Below are 20692 nucleotides of genomic sequence, written 5' to 3' on the forward strand. Positions count from 1 at the left end.
GACAGGTCAGAGCGGGCACACGGCGCAACCCAGAAACGGGGGCGAAAGAGCCCAAACTGGGGTGGTCTGGGGTCTGAGGGAAGCAGGGAGCAGAGCTGTGACCGTAGCTGGGTCACCCAGGACCAGCAGGACAGCTCTCAGTCTGGTGTCATGGTGATGGCACCAGTGCTCCAAAGCACAAGAGGAGCCAGCAGACGCCCTCCAGCACCGGAGGAGTTTGTCTGGTTTTATGTCGCTTCAAACATCCTGAAGTTACTTCTTGATGTTCAGTTGGTTGGATGGGACCAAGTGGGGCAAAGAGCTTGACCCACAAGGCTTCCTTTGACACCATGGGAATGGCTCCTAGGGCTTCAAAGGGCCCAAAGCTCTGTGGCACTGGGCTGGGAGCAGGGCACACTGAGCACAACAGGGAACACCCCAGTGTTCCAGGAAAGCATCACCTGCTGTTCAGACACAGACAGACAGGACTGAATTAAAGGCTCTTTTATTTGGCTCTGCCAACAATGCAACCAAAAACCTACCTGAGCTGTAACAGTGCTGGGGCAGTGAGCAGAGCTGAGCACACCTCCCAGTGCCTTTGTGGAGCTGTGTTTTGCACTCCAGGGAAACCACTTACCATAAAACCTTTCAACATTGTCAGACACTTAAAATAACTTCTTAGAACAGCCACAACTTCTTCAATCTATGAATCTTTCCCTAAGGGAAATGACCTGAACCTTGCCAGAAGTGTTCCTGCAAGGTTGGGATTGGCAGCACCATCACTCTCCTGCTGCTCATCCTTCCCCACAGGCTGAGCTTGTGGGGTGTCACCTCAAAATGTGGGTGCAGCTGACACTCCTGGCCAGGCCCTGCCACCCCCAAGCCCTCTCTGTGTCAGCAGTGGTGGTTTCTAACAGCATTGACAGTGTGGTAGAACATTAACTCGTTTGGCAAATGTGAAACTGAAGACTCTCATTAACTCACTGAATTATCAATTCCAGTAACAGAAACAACAATAAACGAACTTCCCTGAAAGCCAAGGCACTGCAGATGTGTAGGTACCTTCAGTGCCAAGGTGAGGCTCAGCAGAAGGACGTCTGTTCTCAACCTACACCAAATATTGCAGTAGGATTGTGTTTCAGAGCAGCCTTGGAGTGGTTGAAGGGCAAGGCTGAAGGGACACCCCTATTTCTTGGTCTTCTTTACTGCTCCTCTCACTTCCTGCGTAATAACTTTCAAGATATTATTAATTTTGGCTTTTGACAGTGGCTTCCTGATGTACCACACGTTGTCCCAGACAGAGTACAGTGACTTGGGAGACAGGTAAAGAGGGTGGTTGTCATCCAGCATGTCTGCTGGCCTCCTCCTGGCATACTCCTTGTAACTGGAGACTGGGCAGTTCTCTGGATCCTCAGGCTTGGCAAAGAGCAGTGGGTTTGGCTCCCCTTCATTTCCCTCAGGGCTCAGATCATCCTTCCACTCCAAGTACTCCACCTCTCCTTTGGTCTTCCTCAGCACCACCTGTCCCCAGCACAGCTGGTGGGCCTGGTAGTGGGTGTTTGCCCCAAACCCCCTAATGAGGTTGGCGAACATGAGGTGCAACAAGCCCTGAGGGTTTGTCTTGCTTAAAATTCCCTTCTCAAGAAGATTTTCCACATCTTCACTTGTCAGGTTCTCCACAACATTCCACTGTTCCTCCTTCTTTTGAAGCAAGTACCTATGTTTTAATTTATAGGCTTCCTGAGAGGCCTTGAACTCTGGCCCTCTCAATATGCTGTACTGGTAGTGGTGCTCCTGGAGGTACCTGTTGATGCTGCACCTGAAGATGTTTAAGGAACTGGCAGAAAAATCCATGCCATTCTGTTTTTTGGCAGAGCTGAAGAAGGATACCAGGTACTGGTCGAGGTCTGCGGGAGGCAGCCTGTGGATCTTGCGTGTCTCGGAGGGGTGGTGCCCCTTCAGCCACTCTTCAAACACTTTTATGTCTCCAATGGTATTGCTTTTCTTTTTCTCCTGCTTCTTCAGCACATCTAAAAGAAAAGATATAGTTTTGTGGACAGGAAGAATCCACAAAGATCAGGAAAACACAAGGAGATACAGGATAGTGTCTATCTCTGCTTTCTGGAAGCCATTCAGAGAGGACAGGACTCTCCCAAAACCCTTCCCCTAGACCTGTGGGTCATATTTGTGTTCTCCACAAGACAGCACAACCCAACAGTGCCCAGCTCTCCAGGGAAAGTTGGGTCCCTCTCCCTTGGCAGCTGGCCCTGCTCATTGCCACATAGGGAAATTTCCCCTTCATGAACCAAAGGTTGGGGTGGATGGTGAGGGACAACAAACAGGTGAGTAAAAGTCTACTATGACTTTGTTTAAAGGATTGCCAGGATTGCAGTTGGGCTCTCTCTCAAGTTGCCATGGCAATCCCACATCCACCTAGCTCGATGTAGCATGAGAAATGAATTCTTTGGATTGCTGGAAAGCTCCATCTGCTCGCCTGTGACTCGGCCAGGGCTGAGGATGGCGTGATGGAAAAGCCAACACCTAGAACCCTTTTTTGCACCAGGTTCTTTTTTACAGGCTTAGTTGTCATCCTGAAAGACTGATGGCTGTCCCAGTTTTTTGGGGTTTTGGGCTGTTTTGTGCTGGCTGCTCCAGGTGCAGAGAGGAACAGCTCATGAATCAATCATGCTGAGGCCTCCTCTGAGCCATGAGCCAGTTACCTTGGCAGAAACAGCTACTACAGGCCATTCCCAGAAGAATTTCCAGTCCCTTCACATGACACATGATGTCAGTTATGAAAATAGTCAAATACTGCTCCCAAACCCCAACTATGGCAGTTTGTGTGGTTATGGCTCCACAAGAAACAACAACCCCTAAGCCTTTTCAGGGCCAAGCACACCCCAGGCAGACCTCAAATGCCACCTCAGCACCTCTGCCCTTCACAAGGACATGCCCAGGCCCTGTGCTGCAGGACAGCACATACAAAAACCTTAATTCTTGAAAGGAGTAAAGCAATGTGTGGAGTCCTGCATAGGAAATTCTTCTAGCACTGGGAGGTTTTGCCACTGGCCTTGGTGCAGCTTTGGCCACAATTTCTCTGCATTATTTCCTCTCGTTTCTTTCTCTTCAGACCTGAGTTCCCTGCTCTAGCTCCAGTTTCCCACAGGGACTCTCTCAAGTACAGCCAACATACTGTGTGGGGGTACTGGGTAAAATGGAAGACCAAAGTATTCAAACTGGGATGTTGGGACTGGGCCACAGCCAAGAACACCTTTGGGTACCCCAGAGAAGGGCATTCCCTACAAAAGCACCAATTCCTTTAGGCAGGGAGCTTTGTAGTCCCCTCAAGCAGAAACAGGAGTGCCCCGAATCCAAGAGATTTCCTTGGATGCTGCAGAACAGATCTTGGCAGTGACGTGAACTCACCCTCCTTGGATATTTTGGGAAAGTGATTAATGGAACACCCCCACACCCCTGCAGGCACACAACTCCACGCTGCCTTACCTCCATTTGAGGCTGCAGGTGGATGTCTCTCTGGACTCTGGAAGGCTGAAGAACAAGGTGTCTGCTCTGATCCTGATGTGTCACTGTCCTCACCCACGTTCTCAGCACCATCCCCACTGGAGCCCATCCCCAGTGTGCCACACTCTGAAGGGCTCAGCTGGAGATGTTGCTGAACAGCAGTAGAGGCTTGGAGCTCAAAGAACATCACTGAGGGCTGGGATTCAAGCTGGGCCTTGGCTTCAGTGCTGGGGACAGGAAGGGGTTTGGGACATACCTTTGGTGCTGCTGACCCTGGGAGGCTCCTTGCTCTGGAAGTTTCAGCCATGGGCCCTGCAGCAGTGGAAGGAGCCAGCCTCAGGATGTTCCTGTTCAGATCCTCTGAGCTGCTGACATGAGCCTGCAGAATGTAGGCACGGGCCAGGGGTGGCTTTGCTGTGGGGGTAAAAGCAGTTTTTTGGGAGGCTGTTGGCTGGTGCAATGCCATCTTCTGGCAGTGGTGCATCTGCAACTTCTCAGCAGATGGCTCTGACACATTATCCTGGCTGGTTCTGTCTCCTTTGTTGTCTTCATCTGTCTCACACTGCTCTTCATCAGAGATAATGATCTCTGCGTCTTTGTACGTTTTGGACTTCACATGCTGCTCACCAGTCTGGACTCTACTACCAGACACAGAGAAGTGCTGCTCTGCTGCAGAGAATTTGTGTTTCCCGCTATTTTGACTCCCCTTGGGCTCGATATTCCTTGTGTAGGGGCTGCCAGCCTTCTGCTCAGCAACCCCTTGGGATCTGCCACGTGACCCTGTGCTCCCAGAATCTTCTTGGTCCATCTCAAAAGATGATGGGGTCAGCCTGAGCTTCTTTTCCTCAAAGCTGGATTCCCTTGCCAAAGATTCAGAAGGCAGGAACCTCTTTCTCCCTCCTAGAGCCTCAGGCACTTCTTCACCTGTGTTGTGTGACTTCCCACAGTGCCAGTGGTAGGCATGTCCAGCTCTGCACATCCACAGCACAGCGTTGTCACTGCTCACATGATCTGTGTTCTGCATGAATTCCAGGCCTGGGATCTGGTTGCATATGGTGCCATGAGTGTGTGCCCAGATCACAAGGTTGGAGAGATCTGTGTGAAGGGAACTGGAACTGCTGCACCCTCTGTCATTGCTCTCACTCTGTAAAGGTGTCAGAGAGAACATGAGAGAGAGAGAAGCAGTCCTGGGGCTGTTTCTGTCCCTCCCCAACCATGTAATAATTCTACACCAGCAATCTCATCTCAGAACTCTTTTTAAAAATCAGTTTGTTCATTCTTTCTTGTCTATGCTATCATTTATGCCATAACAGAACACTCACCATGCTGCTGCTCTCTGTCTCACTGAGCCTTCTCTCAGGTGGGGATCAATCAGTGATGCTCTGAGTGGCCTTTCTCTCTCAGAACCTGAAAGGATCATCACATGGGTGTGCTATATACATGGAGAAGTGTTTATGTACATATATAAAACCCTGAGCAGAAGATGCAGCTGAATTTCTCCATGCTCAGCCCACTGCAGGCCTGTGCCCTCCCTGGGCTGAGCTCCCACTGCACTCTCAGGAACTCTACACACAAAACCTGCCTGGGGTAAATATTTGCAGGATCAGCCTCTGCAACACCAACGGAACGGAAACTAAATATAAACACTGAAAATAGAATTTTACAAACTGAACTCTGCAAGCCATTGCTTCAGCACTCTGGGGTTGGCAAGCTCTGTGTCTCCAAGTGCTGAACTGCAGAGAGAGAACAAGGAATGGTGAGGCTGCTTCAGCCTGACATCCTCTAACTTTGCAAACAGTTTCCCAGATGAAGGACTTGCACATGCAACTTGTATTTATATTACAGACTAAATCTGAACCTCTCCCATCTGTCCGGAAGGCTCCATGCCTGGAAGTCATTCCTGTGTCACAGGGGACATGCAGCATGTCCTCAGCACCACAGCAGCCCAGGAGACATCACTGACACCACACACTCACATCTCAGTCTGTGATTAATTAAAATCTCTGCAATCAGTGATGGGAAAAGAGGCAAGGCTTAAAACACTGGAACCTTGTCTAAAGAGGTTCTTTTAGCAGGTGTTTTGAGCAGTTCTGGCTACACAGACCTCAGCTCTTGGAGAGAACAGGCCCTGACTGGTGGCCTGTGAGTGTGTGCTGCTGAGAGCACACCTGAGGACATCTGAGCACACCTGAACAGGCACAGGAGCTCCAGCCCTGGGGCTCCTGCTCTCCCAGAGAGCTGGGCAGCATGGGAGAAGCCATCCCAGCTGTAGGGCTGCTCTGCAATCCATGAACTCAGGGATTTATCTCAGAGGGTGAGGGTGAAGGCTGCCTGAGGTGCAAACTGAGGGTGAAGCCAACAGCAAAAGGGCAGGAAGGGCTGTGAGTGCTGGCACTGTGCCCAGTGCCCTCAGTGCCCAATGCCCTGGGTGCCCTCAGTGCCCACCCAGCACAGCCCAACAGTGTGAGTTGTTCTCTTTCTCCTGCCCAAAGAGAGCAGCTCATACCTCTGACAGGTGCCAGCTGACCAGGAACTGCTCCCTTCATGATGAGCCTGCAGCACAGCACACAGCTCCTTTCTGCACTTCCATCAATCCATATGTTCATTCCTAATGATAGCACAGATAATTTTAGCCCAAATGCTTGGCTGATGCACGTGCCAGCATGTGGAATGTGCAAAGGCGGGATTAAATGAGAATATTTTACTGAAATCTGCTGCTGCTTTAACAAAAAAAAAAATCAGACAATAAAAGCCTTTTTGGGAGCAGCAAATGCAATCTGAGCTCCTGATGTTAATCAAGGCCTTGTATGGGATCTACCCTTCCTGTGAGCTCACTCCTGATGAACCTCAGCAAACAGGGCAGGGAGTCACATCCAATGGCCATTTCAGCTGCCCTGACCCCTCACAGGCTCTGCCCAAACTTCTCCCCAGAGGTGTTTGACCTGTTCCCACCTCCTCAGGCCAGAGAAGCTCACACTCTGATGCCACTGAGACCCTACAAGCTCAACTTGGGGCAGAATCATTTTCCCTCCTGAAGTAAAAGAGAATTTTATCTTCAAGTTCAGCCTGCTTGTGGAAGAACCATTTTCCCTCCTGAAGTAAAAGACAGTTTTATCTTCAAGGTTTTTTTTTTTGTTTTTTGTTTTTTGTTTTTTTTGGTTTTTTTTTTTTTTTTTTTCCCTGAAAGGGCTGGGCCATTCAGACAGACTCAGAGGAACTTCCATGCCAACAATCTGGTGCCTTCAGCCAGTGTGGGAAAAGGTAACAGGAACGGGAAGCTCCCAATGGTCACAGGGCCACAAAATCACTGACTTGGCAGATGAACATCTTGATCCCTATCACAGCCCTCTGCAAATGGAATGCTTTTATCTTCCCTTATCTCCAGGCACATGTCTTCCTCTTCCTGAGCTCTTTGAAAGAAAAAAGCCTTTTTTTTTTCCTTCTCTTGCTGTTTAGTTCCCAGCACAGGCTCTGGTGCTCAGCTACAGACCCAAAGGCTGCTGTGACCCTCAGATTTCCAGCAGCTGAGAATCCCTCAAAGGAATGGTGAGTGGAATCAGTCTGGATTCACAGCTGAGTGAGAAAAATGACCACTGGCTTCCCTTTGAATAATAAAAATCCATCTTGATCTTTGTCACAGTTTTTACCTGGGGAAGGATCTGGGCTTAGAGTTTGGGGTTTTTTGCTTGTTTTGGAGCCTTGTGCCTGATTCTGTGGCTGTGTGGCTGGGGGTGATGTTGTGGGTTAATCCTCTTTCCAGGAGAGGCTCCCATCTGATAATGGACACTGTGTATAGGACCCACACCTTTCTGCAGGAAAACAGGACATTCCAGAGCTGTACAGTAAAGGATTTTTTTTTTAAACCACAGAGAATTCAGTCTACTGCTAAAACCTACAGTTAGGTGAATTCAGGTTCACTTATGGAAAAAATAAACTTGGGTTTTTGTTTTTTTTTGGTTTGGGGTTTTTTTATTTTGGGAGGTATTTTTTTTGTTGGTTTTGGGGGTTTTTTGGGGTTAGTGGTTTTTTGGGGTTTTTTTGGATGTGTTTTGTTTTGTGTTGTTCTTTGGCTTTTGGTTGTTTTTTTTGTTTGCTTGTTTTTGGTTTTTTGGTTCTTTGGGGTTTTTTTGTTGCTGTTTTTTTGTTTTTTTTTTTTTAATCTACAAGGTTTGGTTTCTCAGGCCCTGCTCTGCACACCTTTCCAGGCCTCAGTGCTGTGGGTGCTGATTTTACCTCTGTATCCCAGAAAACGTGGCCAGGTAATTTCACAAGAGTCTCCAGCACTTCAGGGGAAACTGAACTTTGGGCTGACTAAAACACGGAAATTTTTTTTTTGTTTGTTTGTTTTAAGGCTTTATGTGTGTCCTTTGAGTCCTTGCTGGGGGGGGGGGAGAGCAAACTCAGCACTTTCTGAGATTTATCCCCCTGTAAGGTCTGTCAGACACAGAGTGACCTGAGATTGTCACCACTGGGATCTTCCCCTGTCCCCCTCCCAGGTGTGCTGAAGGGCTGAACCCATAAAACAGACACAGCCTTGTGCAAACAGGAGCTCTGCATAAAGACACTGATTTGGTGGCACTAAAAGCCCTTTGCCCCCTGTGTCCTTGTCCCATTGCCCTGTGACAGCCCTGCCTGGTGCCTCTCAGGGGCTGCAGTGCCTGTTTTGCAGATTAGAACCTGGGACATGCACACAGAGCCAGAGAATTGGAGAGCTCTGACTTCCCTGCTCCAGATAAGACAGCGCAGGAAACTGCAACAATCCTGCCAGGAAAACAACAGGATACAGAACAGCAGAGCTTAAACTTGACTCCTGCTCCCTTGGGAAAGCCTCCCTGGAGGTGAGGGGAGCTGGGACAGCCCCCAAACACACGTCTGGAGGCACTGCTGGGGCTGTGTCAGGGCAGGAAGGGCTGAAGCTGCACTCAAACACATCTGGCTGCAGCACAGGAGCTGAGTGGAGCAGCTGCAGCTCATGGCTGCCAGAAATCATGGAGCTTGTCCCACCCTCCTCAGCAGGAGCCCGGGGGATGGATCCATCACTTCCTAACACATCATTTTTCCTGTTCTCTGCGTTGTTTGTTTGCCTCTTCATCTGCCCTGTACAAGAACCTTGTGAGCACCCCTTCAGCTATTTTCCTGCTTGCCCACATCCTCCCAGCAGCCCCCTCCTGCCCTGCTTGCAGAAATACAATTCCCAGGATACATCCTGTACTTGCTGCAGGGCACCATGCCTCCATTTTGAGAGAGGATCCCAGAAAATCCCACCCGGAGTTGTCTGAGGAGGGCAGGATCTGACTGCAGGCACCAAGAGGGATTCAAACCCTGCTGGCAAACGCTGCCCTCCAGCACCACATTCCTCAAACAAGACTTTTTTTTGTTCAAACACTCGGACATCACTTTTTCCCCGAGTTCTAATTATCTCTGCTCCTGAGGGGCTGAGTTCCAGAGCCACTGGACTGGGATGCAACTGTGAGCACTAAATCAAGGCCTCTGAAAAATCCAAATAAATCAGAAAATCTAATAAAAGCCACGGGCAGCTGGCATAGCACTGCCTGGGCCACCAAACCAGCCTGAGTGAAAGGGAAAAAATTCATTGGAAACCATGAACTTCTATTAATAGGAGCTCACGTTGTATTTCCCAGGAGGAAGTTGGAAAGCTGCAATCAGCAATGGCCAAATGTGTGACCTGGGCAGGAAATGCTGCAGTGTCACTGTCACAGTGTCACCGTGGAGTCTGGGGGCACCTCACACCTGTGCCAGTGCCCTGGGGGTGTCACCCTGATTTTTTAAGTTTTTCTAAACCTTCTGATTTTGACATTCTTGTAACAAACTTTCTCACACAATTTCTGTAAACCACTCATTGTTCTTTTATGGAGGAAAAATCTGATGAACTGTTGGTTTGTCCAGTGTCATTGCAGAGGTGGCACTGTCACTTTCCAACCCACTGTCACTTTTGGAAAACTGTAAATCTTGGAGCAGAAAATAAACTTCATTTTTCTTCACCTTGAGAGCAGCGCTGTGTTGTTTCTCCTCTCGGGGTTTGTCGCCAAGCACCGGGCACCGGGTGGCTCCGGTACCTCCCTTTGCTCCTCCCGGTTCTGCCGCCGGGCTCGCCAATCATCCGGGAGCGACGTGGAACGGGAATCCTTTTGTTCCGGAGCCGCCCGGTACCGGCAGAGGGAGCTCGGCTCCGGTGCCGGCAGGGGGAGCTCGGTTCCCGTACCGGCGGGGGGCGCTTGGTCTTGGTACCGGCGGAGAGCACTCGGTACGGCAGGGGGAGCTCGGCTCCGGTACCGGCGGAGCGCGCTCGGTACCGGTACCGGCAGAGGAGCTCGGCTCCGGTACCGGAGGGGGAGCTCGGTCCCGGTACCGGCGGAGGGCTCCGGTAGCGGCGGAGCGCGCTCGGTACCGGTACCGGCAGAGGGCGCTCGATACCGGCGGAGTGCGCCCGGTTCCGGTACCGGCAGGGGGAGTTCGGCCCCGGTACCGGCGGAGGGAGCTCGGCCCCGGTACCGGCAGGGAGAGCTCGGTACCGGTACCGGCAGGGTGAGCTCGGCCCCGGTAGCGGCAGGGGGCGCTCAGCCCCCGGTGCTCGCCCCGGTCCCACCGGGAGCGGCAGCCCCGCAGCACCGGCGGGCAGGGCCGGGAGGAGCGAGTTCCCGGGCCGGGCTCGGTCCGTGCTGCTCCACCGGGATCAAACCCCAAAGCCGGGGCTGAGAGGGGAGGGCACAAATCCTGTTTTGTTTCATTCTCAGGAAGTTTATTGCGGTTTTTGACATTTCTGAGCCGCCTTTTAAAGTTTAACTAAAATCATCGTGTGACACGAGGTGTTTCGTCACTAAACTGAACAGAACCAATCCAATCCAACCCAAAGCCACACAGCACTGCTGGGAACAGGACATAGCAGCCAGATTTCACCCCAGTTTTGGGGCTGGCACCAGACCCTGTCCCCTGCTGTCCCACCTGGGCACAGAGCAGAGCTCACGTTTCCCCAGCACGCTGTGGCTGGAGCGTGGCAGCAATTTGTTATTAAATAGTATTTGTGGTGAATCTCTGACTTGTAATTACATGTAATTGTTCACAATGGGACATGGTAACCTACTTCTTTTGCAATACAAACCATCTTTAGTGACTGACACCTCAGCTCCCCTGTCTAAAGCCTCTGAAATTGAGGTGACTCAACCTGGGGTGCAGGACTCATCTCACCAGCACCAGGCAAACGCTCACGTTCACTTCTGCACCCCAGGTGTTTCCAGAGGTTGGCTGGGATGGGATGGGAAATGGCTCCTGGAGGCAGGAAAAAACACTGCTGGTAACAGGGCTGGTAACAATGTACCTTGCAGGGAGGGGAAGCTCCCTGGCTGTGGGATGGCTCCTTCCAGTCCCGGCTGGATCTCTGGCATGGGCAGCACAAAAGGAGCCCCAAGTTCAGCATCCCCCAGGGTTTTGGCCACAGGCTCCCTGGTGATGCCATCTGTGACACTTAGAGGCTCCCACCTTTGCTCAATTTTCTACTCTGTCCGTGTCTTGCCATGTCCCTGCCTCCCTTACCTGCTCCAAGGTCAGGCAGGAGCCTCCCACAGAGCAGAGCACTGCCCAAGGACAGGATCTCATCCGGGGCACAGGGCAGCCTAGGAGAGAGGGGAGATGGTGTTTGTTAGGAAAGGGAACTCAGAGCAAGCTGCCAATCCCTGGGGTGGGATGGAAGCCGTGAGCAAAGCTCTGAGAGCCCTCAGCTTTGTTGGGCTCTGAGTGGTCACCAGGACCAGCAGCATCTGGAGATTGCTGCCCCCCACTCCCTGAGAGCCTTAGAGATAAAAACCCCACAGCTGGATGATCCTTTGGACAAGAAACACACACTTGGCCTTGGATCCAGGAGAGCTGCAGCTGTAACACCCTGCCCAGAGCATGAGGAGGAGCAAACCAAGCAACTCCACTCAACAGATTCCAGAGAAACCAGAGCCCATTTCAGAGAATTTGGATCTGGAATTCTCTGAAATCAGCTGAAAGTGTCCCTGAGGGAAGGATTCTGAGAACTGACTTCCACCTGCTGCAGAAGGAACTTGTCATCTTGCACTATGGAACAAAGTATTTTCTCAATCAATCAAGTATTGTCATGTAATTTTTGAGCAAGAAAATGGAGCTGAACTGCCCCTCTGGAGGGAACTTAGCTCCACAGGGAGAGTGAGTGAGCTCATGGAAATGCTCCTCTGGCTCAAGGTGCAGGCAGTACCAGCCAGGAGTGACACATCCCCAACTCCCAGACCTGCTGCCAGGCGCGGGGAGTCTCTTTTGGGCCGTGGTGATGCTGGTTTTACCCAAAACCAGGAGTTCAGTGCTGTGGTGCACACAGAGCTGATGGTTCTGCCCACAAGGAGCCCCTGTGCCTGTGTTTTGGGGGTGCTGGGGCCCCATGAGGCAGCCCTTGCACAGGCTCCTGTCATTGTCACTGCCCTGGTATCAGAGAGCTCACCAATTAAATATTAAAACTTCTAAAGGATATTGAGTTTCTTTTGTTCCTTTGGCATGGCCAGTGTTCTCAGTTCTCCCTGACTTCCCATGCTGCATCTTCCTGCCTTCATGTTCTTTTAATGCTGAATTTCATACTCCAGAGGGCTTCCTTCACCTCCTGTCTGTCACAGGGAGCATCTGCTGTACAATGCAGGCCAGGAGACAGCATTTAGGGAGCAGGCTGCTCACCCAGATCCCAGACCACAATCAAACCCCCAATTCCATGGTTCTGCACACAGGCTGTCATGTCCCTTCATACACTTCCAGCCAGTTTGATCCAGAGCTCTTTGGCTTTGAGTCTGGAATCACAAAGTGAGATTCCTGAACATTTTCACCATCTGAAGCATGAGCAAACCTTCACACCACAAAAGCAAAAACCCCTTAGCCACAGAGCAAGGCTTCCTTGAGCTGTTCCACTGCACAACATCCTTTGGGAACATATGGGCCAGCAACCACGAGATGCCCACAGCATAACTACAGCACTGACAAACCAATTGAGCCTCAGCAGCTGCCTCTGGGAAGGTTTCATTCATGCCCAGCACTGCCTTTTAAACTTGAGTGCCACTGGAACAAACACATCTTTGATCCAAGCAGGGAATAATTTGAAGCTTTGTGTTTAATAGAGCTGCAGCCCTGGGGAAATGATGTCGATCTTGGCTGGGATGACAATGGGGCTCATGGCAGGCACAGAGCATGGCTGTCCCCATCCTCTGCGGGCACAGAGCGTGGCTGTCCCCATCCTCTCTGAGCACAGAGCATGGCTGTCCCCACCCTCTCTGGGCCAGCTGTGTTTGGACATCTTTGTTCTTGACTCAGTGTGGAAATAAGCTGCACAGCTCAGGCTCCTGATTTGCCATGTGTGGCACCAAAACACAGGATTTGGGGAAGAGGGGAGCAGGATTTGGGCAATCCCTCCTGTCCTCTTGTTCCTTCTGCCTCTGGAGTCTCTCATGTCCCACTTAGCTCCAGGGGAACCAGAGCAGAAATTAGGGGCTGCAAACACAAATGTGGAGGAGCACATGGGCAGTACTGGGCTGTACACCCCTGTGTGATCTGTGTGTCCCAGGACACACACACCTCCTTTTATACTGTGAACACCTCTTTCAATGTTCAAATGTTGCAATTTCTACCTGTAAAATGCTGTGTTCAGAACAGGCAGGCTCCACACCCCAGGGAGCAGCCCTGGATGCTATGCAGGTGCCTCTGTCAGGGCCACAGCAAAGATTAGGGACTGCAAATGCAAACATGGACAGCACATGGGCAGTACTGGGCTGTACACACCTGTGTGATCCATGTGCCTGAGGTGGGGACACACACCCCTGTGTGATCTGTGTGTCCCAGGACACACACACCTCCCTTTATACTGTGAACACCTCTTCCAATGTTCAAATGCTGCAATTTCTACCTGTAAAATGCTGTGTTCAGAGCAGGCAGGCTCCACACCCCAGGGAGCAGCCCTGGATGCTCTGCAGGTGCCTCTCTCTCTGTCAGGGCCCTTTTTCATTTAAATGACCCGTGCTCAGACTGGGACATTCTCCTGTCTGGAATCATCTGGCATCTGTGCCATATCCATTTGAATGGCAGATGCAACAGGAGACACCTGTGGACAGAGGGGCAGAGCTAAGGTTTCAGGAACAATCACAGGTGAGGGATGGAGAGGCTGCAGCAATAATGCATGAGCTGCACCTGCCTCCCCTGGGCCCTGCAGCACTGCTCCACTTCCCTCTGAGCTGGGAGAACCAGTACAGCACTGGGAAACTGGGAACACCACGTTATGGTGTGATGGGAGAGAAGCAGATCTGAGGGGGTTGAGTACTCTCAAAGTCCTGCAGAGCTCCCCAGGTTCCAGCTCTGGAAATTAATTCTGAGCCCCCTCAGAGGCTGATCGGGAAATTGGCATTATCCTTAAGAGAGTCACAAAATCAAATGATTGTGAAAAAATTAAGGAGCTTCTCAGGGCATTGCTGGGCACAGGGAAGAAACAGGATGGCACTTATCTGTCCCTGCAAACAAACCCTAACTAAAGCAAGAAGGAAATGCAGAGCTGGAGCCATGGACAGACAAGCATTTACTTCCCTGCCCTGGGATAGAGGGAGATGTGCTTGGAAGAAGGGTTGTTTGTATAAATAAATGTTCATTCTTGGCAGTGGAATGCAAACTATGCTGAGGGGCTGGAACCAGGAAAGCTGAGGCCAGAGCAAGGGAGAGACGGAGTGAGGCTGCAGGGAGGAAATTCACATTCATTTTTAGCAACTTGGAGAGGCTCTCAAGCCTGTTTGACATTTTTAATTATGCTGATGCAGAGCCTATTTCAAGGACAAAAAAAAAAAAAGTCAGGATTGCAGGTTAAACAATTAGGAAATTTCACACCAGACAGTGAGGAGCAGTGCTGCCTGGGGATCTGGAGACTCTCTCAAACACGGGATCATCTTTCAGCCTTTCTAGACAGATGGAATTTGAATGTCTTGCAGAATCCTCGCCCAGGTCAGGAACTCAGAGCATAGCCCTGTAAACCTCCCCTGATGGTATTTTCTGAGAGCACACAGGAGGCAGGAAAGATGAGCCTGAGCTGCTGGTTTCTGAAAGTCCTGCAAGGTTTCTGAAGGGCAGAAAATCATCCTGGCAATGTGGCATCAACTATGTCAGAATCTGTAACTTTACAGTGGGAAACAAATGCAATTTCTGGGGCAGAGTGAGCTCAGCTCGATGGTTTCACATCACCAAGTCAGGGCTTGCTTTCCATGCTCAGAAAATGACCTTTTGTCATGCAACCACCATGACCTCAGGGTCTCACTTTCCCTGTGTATTGTGGAAAAGACTTTACCTGCTTGCTCACCCACTGTCCTCTCTGAAAAATGTAAAAATGTGTAAGGACCTGACCCTGCATTTCAGTTTGGGTGTCAGGAGTTGCCTCTTTCAGTCCTCCTGCTCTGAGTCCTGTACTGGGGGACAGAGGAATGGAATTGGAACCTTCACCTTCTCTTTGAGATAATGGAAAGTCACAGGGAGGTATCCAGCTTTGGGCATGAATAAATCATTGCAGGTATGAATTATTCAGGGCTCAGCCCTCCACATGTGCTCCATTCACACTCCAGGGCAGCATCCCTGCTGTGTTGGGGGGTTATTCCCCAACATTCCAGGTCTAAGGCAAGCTGATGAGTCCACGTTTTCCAATAAGTTTAAAAGAATAATTAAAAATCCAGCAGTAAAAAGCTGTTCAAAAGTGCTGTTCAAAAGTACCTCAGGCTGACATTCCAATGGCCAGGCAATGTCTGAGCTCCAAGAGCTGTGCACAAGTTTGTCACAGGATGGGATGGGAATAAAAAATGGCTCAGGAAATTGGGAGCACAGGTTAGAGGGAAGTGAAATGATGGGCACAGAATCAATACAGGAACCAACCCAGCCTTCTGTGTTTGTGTCTAACACAAAACCAGGTTTTATCTGGATTTCTCAAATGACAACAAGCAACTTAGGAGATAAGTCAAAATTTCTGGCTTTGATCTGTGTTGTGAGATCAAGGGCTTTACCTTGTGGTGCTTTTTTAAAAATCTTGTTTATTATGAGCTGAAATGGGTTGAATGAAGAGAAAATCTGGTTTGCAGTAACTGGAAGGATGGCACTGTTAGAATGATGAATTTAATGTCAGAGTCCAAATCATGGACCCTGGGGCCCAGGAGAGGAGGAGCTGCCATGAGCCCCAGGTGCTGCCAGGTGATTTCTGGGGAAGATGAGGGGTTATAATCAGACCATAGATTAATCAAACCACAGATTCATCAAACCATAGCCTAATCTCCAGCACTCCAGCCCCAACTAGGAGGGGAAAAAACTGCTGTGTTGAACAGCCAGGAAATGGCTGCTCTGTCCCGCACAGGAAATGAGTCAGCCCGGGAGGAGCCTTGGGGACAGGGAAGTGCTGAAATAACATGGAGAAATACAGAAAAGCCTCTTGAAGAAATACAGAAAAGCCTCTTGTGTCATGGATTAAAAAGAAGGAAAGATGTAAAATGTGAGCTCTTGTGATTCTGCTTCAAATTTGAAGTTCATGTAGGTGCTTGCAGCATGAAATACCCACAGCTGTGGAAGGGGCACTCAGGGTGTGCAATGGCAACACAAACCATGCCCAGGTGCAGCTCTCCTGCCTTGCAGAGTGTTTCTCACCTGCTCAGCTCTGGCCCTGCACAGGAGGCCTCACGCTGCTGTGGTGGCAGGGCTGTCACAGACACCCTGCTCAGGGAGCCCATACACAGGTCAGGAACCACAGAATCACAGAGTCATTCCCCCTTGTGAAAAAATCACTCTCCAAAAACACTTTTTATTACTGACAGCACATTAAGCTTAACTCCAAACCCATTTATTTACCAGCTGGCAGTCAGGACACTCTTTGATAGTACTCCATGCTGCCAAACTCTCGTGGATCAATGAAGAAACACTCCCCTCATTCAGGTCGTGTCTTGCTCAGAAAGCCACGTGTGTGCAGGTACGAGCTGCACCTCTCCCAGATGCTGGAAATAACACAATTCAGACCAGGAAACAAATTTCCAGCTCTCCCACCCCTCCTCCTCCAAGCACCCCAACTGCAGAGGGACTTTGGGTCCCTCTCCTGGTCCCTTCTCTCAGGCTGTGGTGGTTTCTGCTGGCCTGGCAAACCCTGCAGGGATTGTGCTCCTGCTCAGATTCCTCTCCTGATTCCTCTCCTGCCCCGCCCTGCCCTGCACTAACCATTCCCAGAGCAGTGATGTGGCACCATGAACCATGCACTGAAGAATGTTCTGGCACCAGGAGATGCTGCTGAAGCTGCCAATAGGCTTTGAAATAAAACCGCCGTGTTCGCTGAGAGGGGTTGGAAATAAATAAAAGCCAACAGGGAGAAGCTGAAGGATTGGAGACACCCCTGCTCCCTGGGTTTTTTTTGGGATTTAGTGGTAGCAGAGTTATCTGTGAGTTCTCTGGTTTAGGGCCTTGCTGGGAATAATGAGGCAGGAGTGGAACTTCCAGGAAAACAACTCACTGGCAGCAGCATCCAGTGTGCCACAGGAGTTGGGGTTCATGAACTGGACCCCATTTAGGAGGGTTCTGGTTTTCAAACCCTGGCAGACTTATCCAGTGTGCCCCAGAGTTTGGGTTCACAAACTGGACCCCTCTTTAGGAGGGTTCTGCTTTTCAGACCCTTAAAGACCTATCAAAGTGTGCCCCAAGGTTTGGGTTCATGAACTGCACCCCTGTTTAGGAGAGTTCTGGTATTCAGACCCTGGCAGACTTACCCAGTGTGCCCTGGGGTTTGGGATCATGAACTGCACCCCTTTTAGGAGGATTCTGGTTTTCAAACCTGGCAGCAGCATCCAGTGTGCCCCAGGGTTTGGGATCATGAACTGCACCCCTGTTTAGAAGGGTTCTGGTTTTCAAACCACTGGCAGCAGTATCCAGTGTGCCCTGGGGTTGGGGTTCATGAACTGCACCCCTCTTTAGGAGGATTCTGGTTTTTAGACCCTTAAAGACCTATCCAGTGTGCCCTGGGTTCATGAACTGGACCTTGTTTAGGAGAGTTCTGGTTTTCTGACCCTGGCAGACTTATCCAGTGTGCCCTGGGTTCATGAACTGCACCCCTGTTTAGGAAGGTTCTGGTTTTCAAACCTGGCAGCAGCATCCAGTGTGCCACAGGGTTTGGGTTCATGAAATGGACCCCTTTTTAGGAGGATTCTGGTTTTTGGACCCTATCAGACTTATCCAGTGTGCCCTGGGGTTTGAGTTCATGAACTGGACCCCATTTAGGAGGGTTCTGGTTTTCAAACCCTGACAGACTTATCCAGTGTGCCCTGGGGTTTGGGTTCATGAAATGGACCCCTTTTTAGGAGGATTCTGGTTTTTGGACCCTATCAGACTTATCCAATGTGCCCTGGGGTTTGAGTTCATGAACTGGACCCCATTTAGGAGGGTTCTGGTTTTCAAGCCACTGGCAGCAGTATCCAGTGTGCCCCAGGGTTTGGGGTTCATAAACTGGACCCCATTTAGGAGGATTCTGGCTTTCAAACCTGGCAGCAGTAACCAGTGTGCCCCAGGGTTTGGGTTCATGAACTGGACCCTGTTTAGGAAGATTCTGGTTTTCAAACCCTGGCAGAAGCGTTGGGTGGAAGAGGAAGGAGAAGGGGAAGGGTTTTGCCACTTTGTGAAGGACAGGGCTGCAAAGAGAAGTGTCCATGACCCCACACGGGCTGGGGAGCTGTGTAACAACACAAAAGGAGCAGGCAGGAAAGGGTCCTGTTTGTTTCAGAGAGTTTTTCTTCCCTGCTGGTGAATTAAATGCCAAGAGATAACACATGCAGGAAGGGCTCAAAGAGGGAATAAGCTGGGTGTGCCCCAGAGCCCTTCCCGGCGAGGGGAACCAGAGCCAGAACCAGGGTGGGACGTGGGACTCTGCTGGAGGATCACACAAAAGAAGCTGATTCATTTTTTTTTCCCTTTGCCCTCCTATTTTTTTTTTTAATATAGTCATTTTCAACTGGGTTTGTTTTTCAAAACAAACACAAGGACACACAGGGGCTGGTCCTGCTCCCTGCTGTGTTTTCATATCAAGTGTAATCTTGTTCTTAAAAGCATTTTCCCCTTTGGCCCAGAGAAAAGCACAACAGTGGTCACTGGTCACTTGTAGTCCACAATACCTGAGCAGATGCCATCTAAAAAAATTCTCTTCCTATTGCAGGAAAACGGCTGATAAAACGTTGCACAATCATCATTTCTGCAAGGACTGTGGAAAATCAGGGTGAGCTTGCACAAAGAGCCTTTCAAGTCACACCAAACCTGCAGAGGAAAGGCCTTTGGAAAATCAGGAATCCTGTGGTGGAATTTACCTGTTTGCTCTGCCAAAGATACCTGAAAAGCACCTGGAAGACCTGCACATGCCATAAACTCATCTCAGCAGAAAATCAGACCATGGCCTGTGATCAGTGATGAGTGTTAATGAATGTTTTCAGTCTTTGTTGGGTGTTCAGGGTACAGAAATACCCCACATTGGAAACTAAAAAAGGATTCTACCTCCACAGCATCCTCTACCACCAAAATTCCTTACCTATGAAGAAACACTTCCATGGGAAATACACCTTAAACCAGGCACAGTCCAAGGCAGCTTGTGTTGGCAGCTGAATTCCTGCTCTCTTTGATCACTTTATCTCTCTGGCTCTCAGCTACAGTGGATCTATAATCTCATCATTTTCTCATTCTTTGCCTCATCGAAGTTGTAAATCTCTTATCTGAGGCAGCAACTGAGCCTTTCATATGCAGGAGCCAGTGGTTTCACATGGGTTTAGCTGCCTCCAGCAACTGGTCAGAACACATTTTTCCTCGGTTTTAAACTCCATAGGGGCCAAACTGGAGGCCCAGTAACCCAAAGATTTGGGAATCAGAGTTCCCAGCTCCTGGAAAGATCCAAGGCCAAGGGAAGCTCCTGCATTTCACAGAGGGTGATGAGAGTGAAGCAGGCAGGAGATGTCTGATCCTGGCCCCTGAAACCCCTGAGCACTGCCCCAGTGAGAAATGAGGACCTGGCACAGCAACACGTGTTTGGGAGAGAACAGACCACTCCACTCGTAAATTCTTCTCTTCCCTCCTCACGTGTCAAGAGTGAGCTTGAGAGAGACGCGAGAAGGCAAAATGCAAGTCTGTACCTGCCTGACACAAAGCAGAAACACTGCCCAGGCATTTCATCTGCACTCTTGTTTTTAAAATCATTTTCTGAGCCCTCACATACACAGCCGTGGCATAGCCCAGGTGTTGGTGTTCTACAGGTTATCACTGGCAGAGGAACTTTGATTAAACTACCAAATATATTCACAGAAAATGCCTGGGTGGGAAGGCTGGCAGGACAGAGGAGCCTGGATGAGGGCAGAACTAGAAATTAGCTATAAACTGACCAATTAATCCCGGTGGGGTATGGCAAATGAGGCTCACAGAATGGGCAACTAGAATTCCCAGGGAGCAAATTCTGCATTTAAACAAGAGTGTTTAATCCATGGAGCAGCGCTGGGGAGGATCCGAGGGTGCCTGGTCACCCTGCGGGAGCCACAGAAGGATCTCACACAAAGCCACAACATTCTTTTGAAATTCATCACAAGTGGCCCAGCACTTGTAAAACAAATTTTCCAGAGGCTTGACAAGCCCCAAATCCCTGGAATACACACGAATCCCTGCACAAGTGAGGCCTACAGGCAACGACCAACATTAAGAGTGAGACAAGCCGATCTAATTGTGCACTGAACTGCCCCTGATGTGCCACAGAGCTGGGCAGGGCACCAAAACCTCACAACGGTACCTGAGCCCCAGACCGGCAGGTACGTTTAACGTCTTACCTCACAAGCTCTCTCTCTCTCTCTCTCTCTCTCTCACCCTCTGGTAATCTTTATCCTTAATGCATTAACTGCGATCACACACACTCCTGTACTTTAAGCCAGCCCTGCGCGACCCCTGAGGGGCAAGCGGCGGGCGGGCACCCCGCAGCCGGGATGGCGGCGGCGCGTGGCTTCCCTGCCCGCCCCCAACATGGCGGCGGCGCGGCCAGGCCTCGCAACGTGCACGAGGGCGACCCGCTGCCCGTACCCAAGATGGCGCCCAGCGCCGTGACTCCCATGCCCTGCCCCCAATCAAGATGGCGGCTCCGGGCGTCATCCCGGCCTCCTTCCCGCTCTGAACA

The 20692-nt window shown here is 50.4% G+C and overlaps 1 protein-coding gene across 2 annotated transcripts; it reads right to left on the reverse strand.

Moving 5' to 3' along the window:
- Nucleotides 1-468: 468 nt before the first annotated feature.
- On the reverse strand, nucleotides 469-20511 carry LOC132084601 (uncharacterized protein KIAA1958-like). 2 transcript variants are annotated; one of them, XM_059489798.1, is made up of 6 exons: nucleotides 20352-20511; nucleotides 11053-11132; nucleotides 6008-6109; nucleotides 4824-4908; nucleotides 3484-4645; nucleotides 469-2009 (listed from the first exon to the last, which is right to left on the reverse strand). In XM_059489798.1, exons 4-6 carry the CDS (start codon nucleotides 4824-4826, stop codon nucleotides 1165-1167), a joined length of 2010 nt encoding a protein of 669 aa, XP_059345781.1. In that variant the 5' UTR covers nucleotides 4827-4908; nucleotides 6008-6109; nucleotides 11053-11132; nucleotides 20352-20511; the 3' UTR covers nucleotides 469-1164. The 2 variants fall into 2 exon arrangements, with proteins under 2 accessions (XP_059345781.1, XP_059345779.1); XM_059489796.1 differs by lacking the exon at nucleotides 6008-6109.
- Nucleotides 20512-20692: the final 181 nt, after the last annotated feature.

Source organism: Ammospiza nelsoni, chromosome 27 (genome assembly GCF_027579445.1).
Source record: "Ammospiza nelsoni isolate bAmmNel1 chromosome 27, bAmmNel1.pri, whole genome shotgun sequence".
Classification (NCBI taxonomy): Eukaryota; Metazoa; Chordata; class Aves; order Passeriformes; family Passerellidae; genus Ammospiza; species Ammospiza nelsoni.

Bases quoted from the DNA above. Each gene is read 5' to 3' on its own strand.
- LOC132084601 (XM_059489796.1), bottom strand. The intron at 2,010-3,483 runs GTAAGGCAGCGT...CTTTTCTTTTAG, and splicing joins ACCTGCAGCCTCAAATGGAG to ATGTGCTGAAGAAGCAGGAG.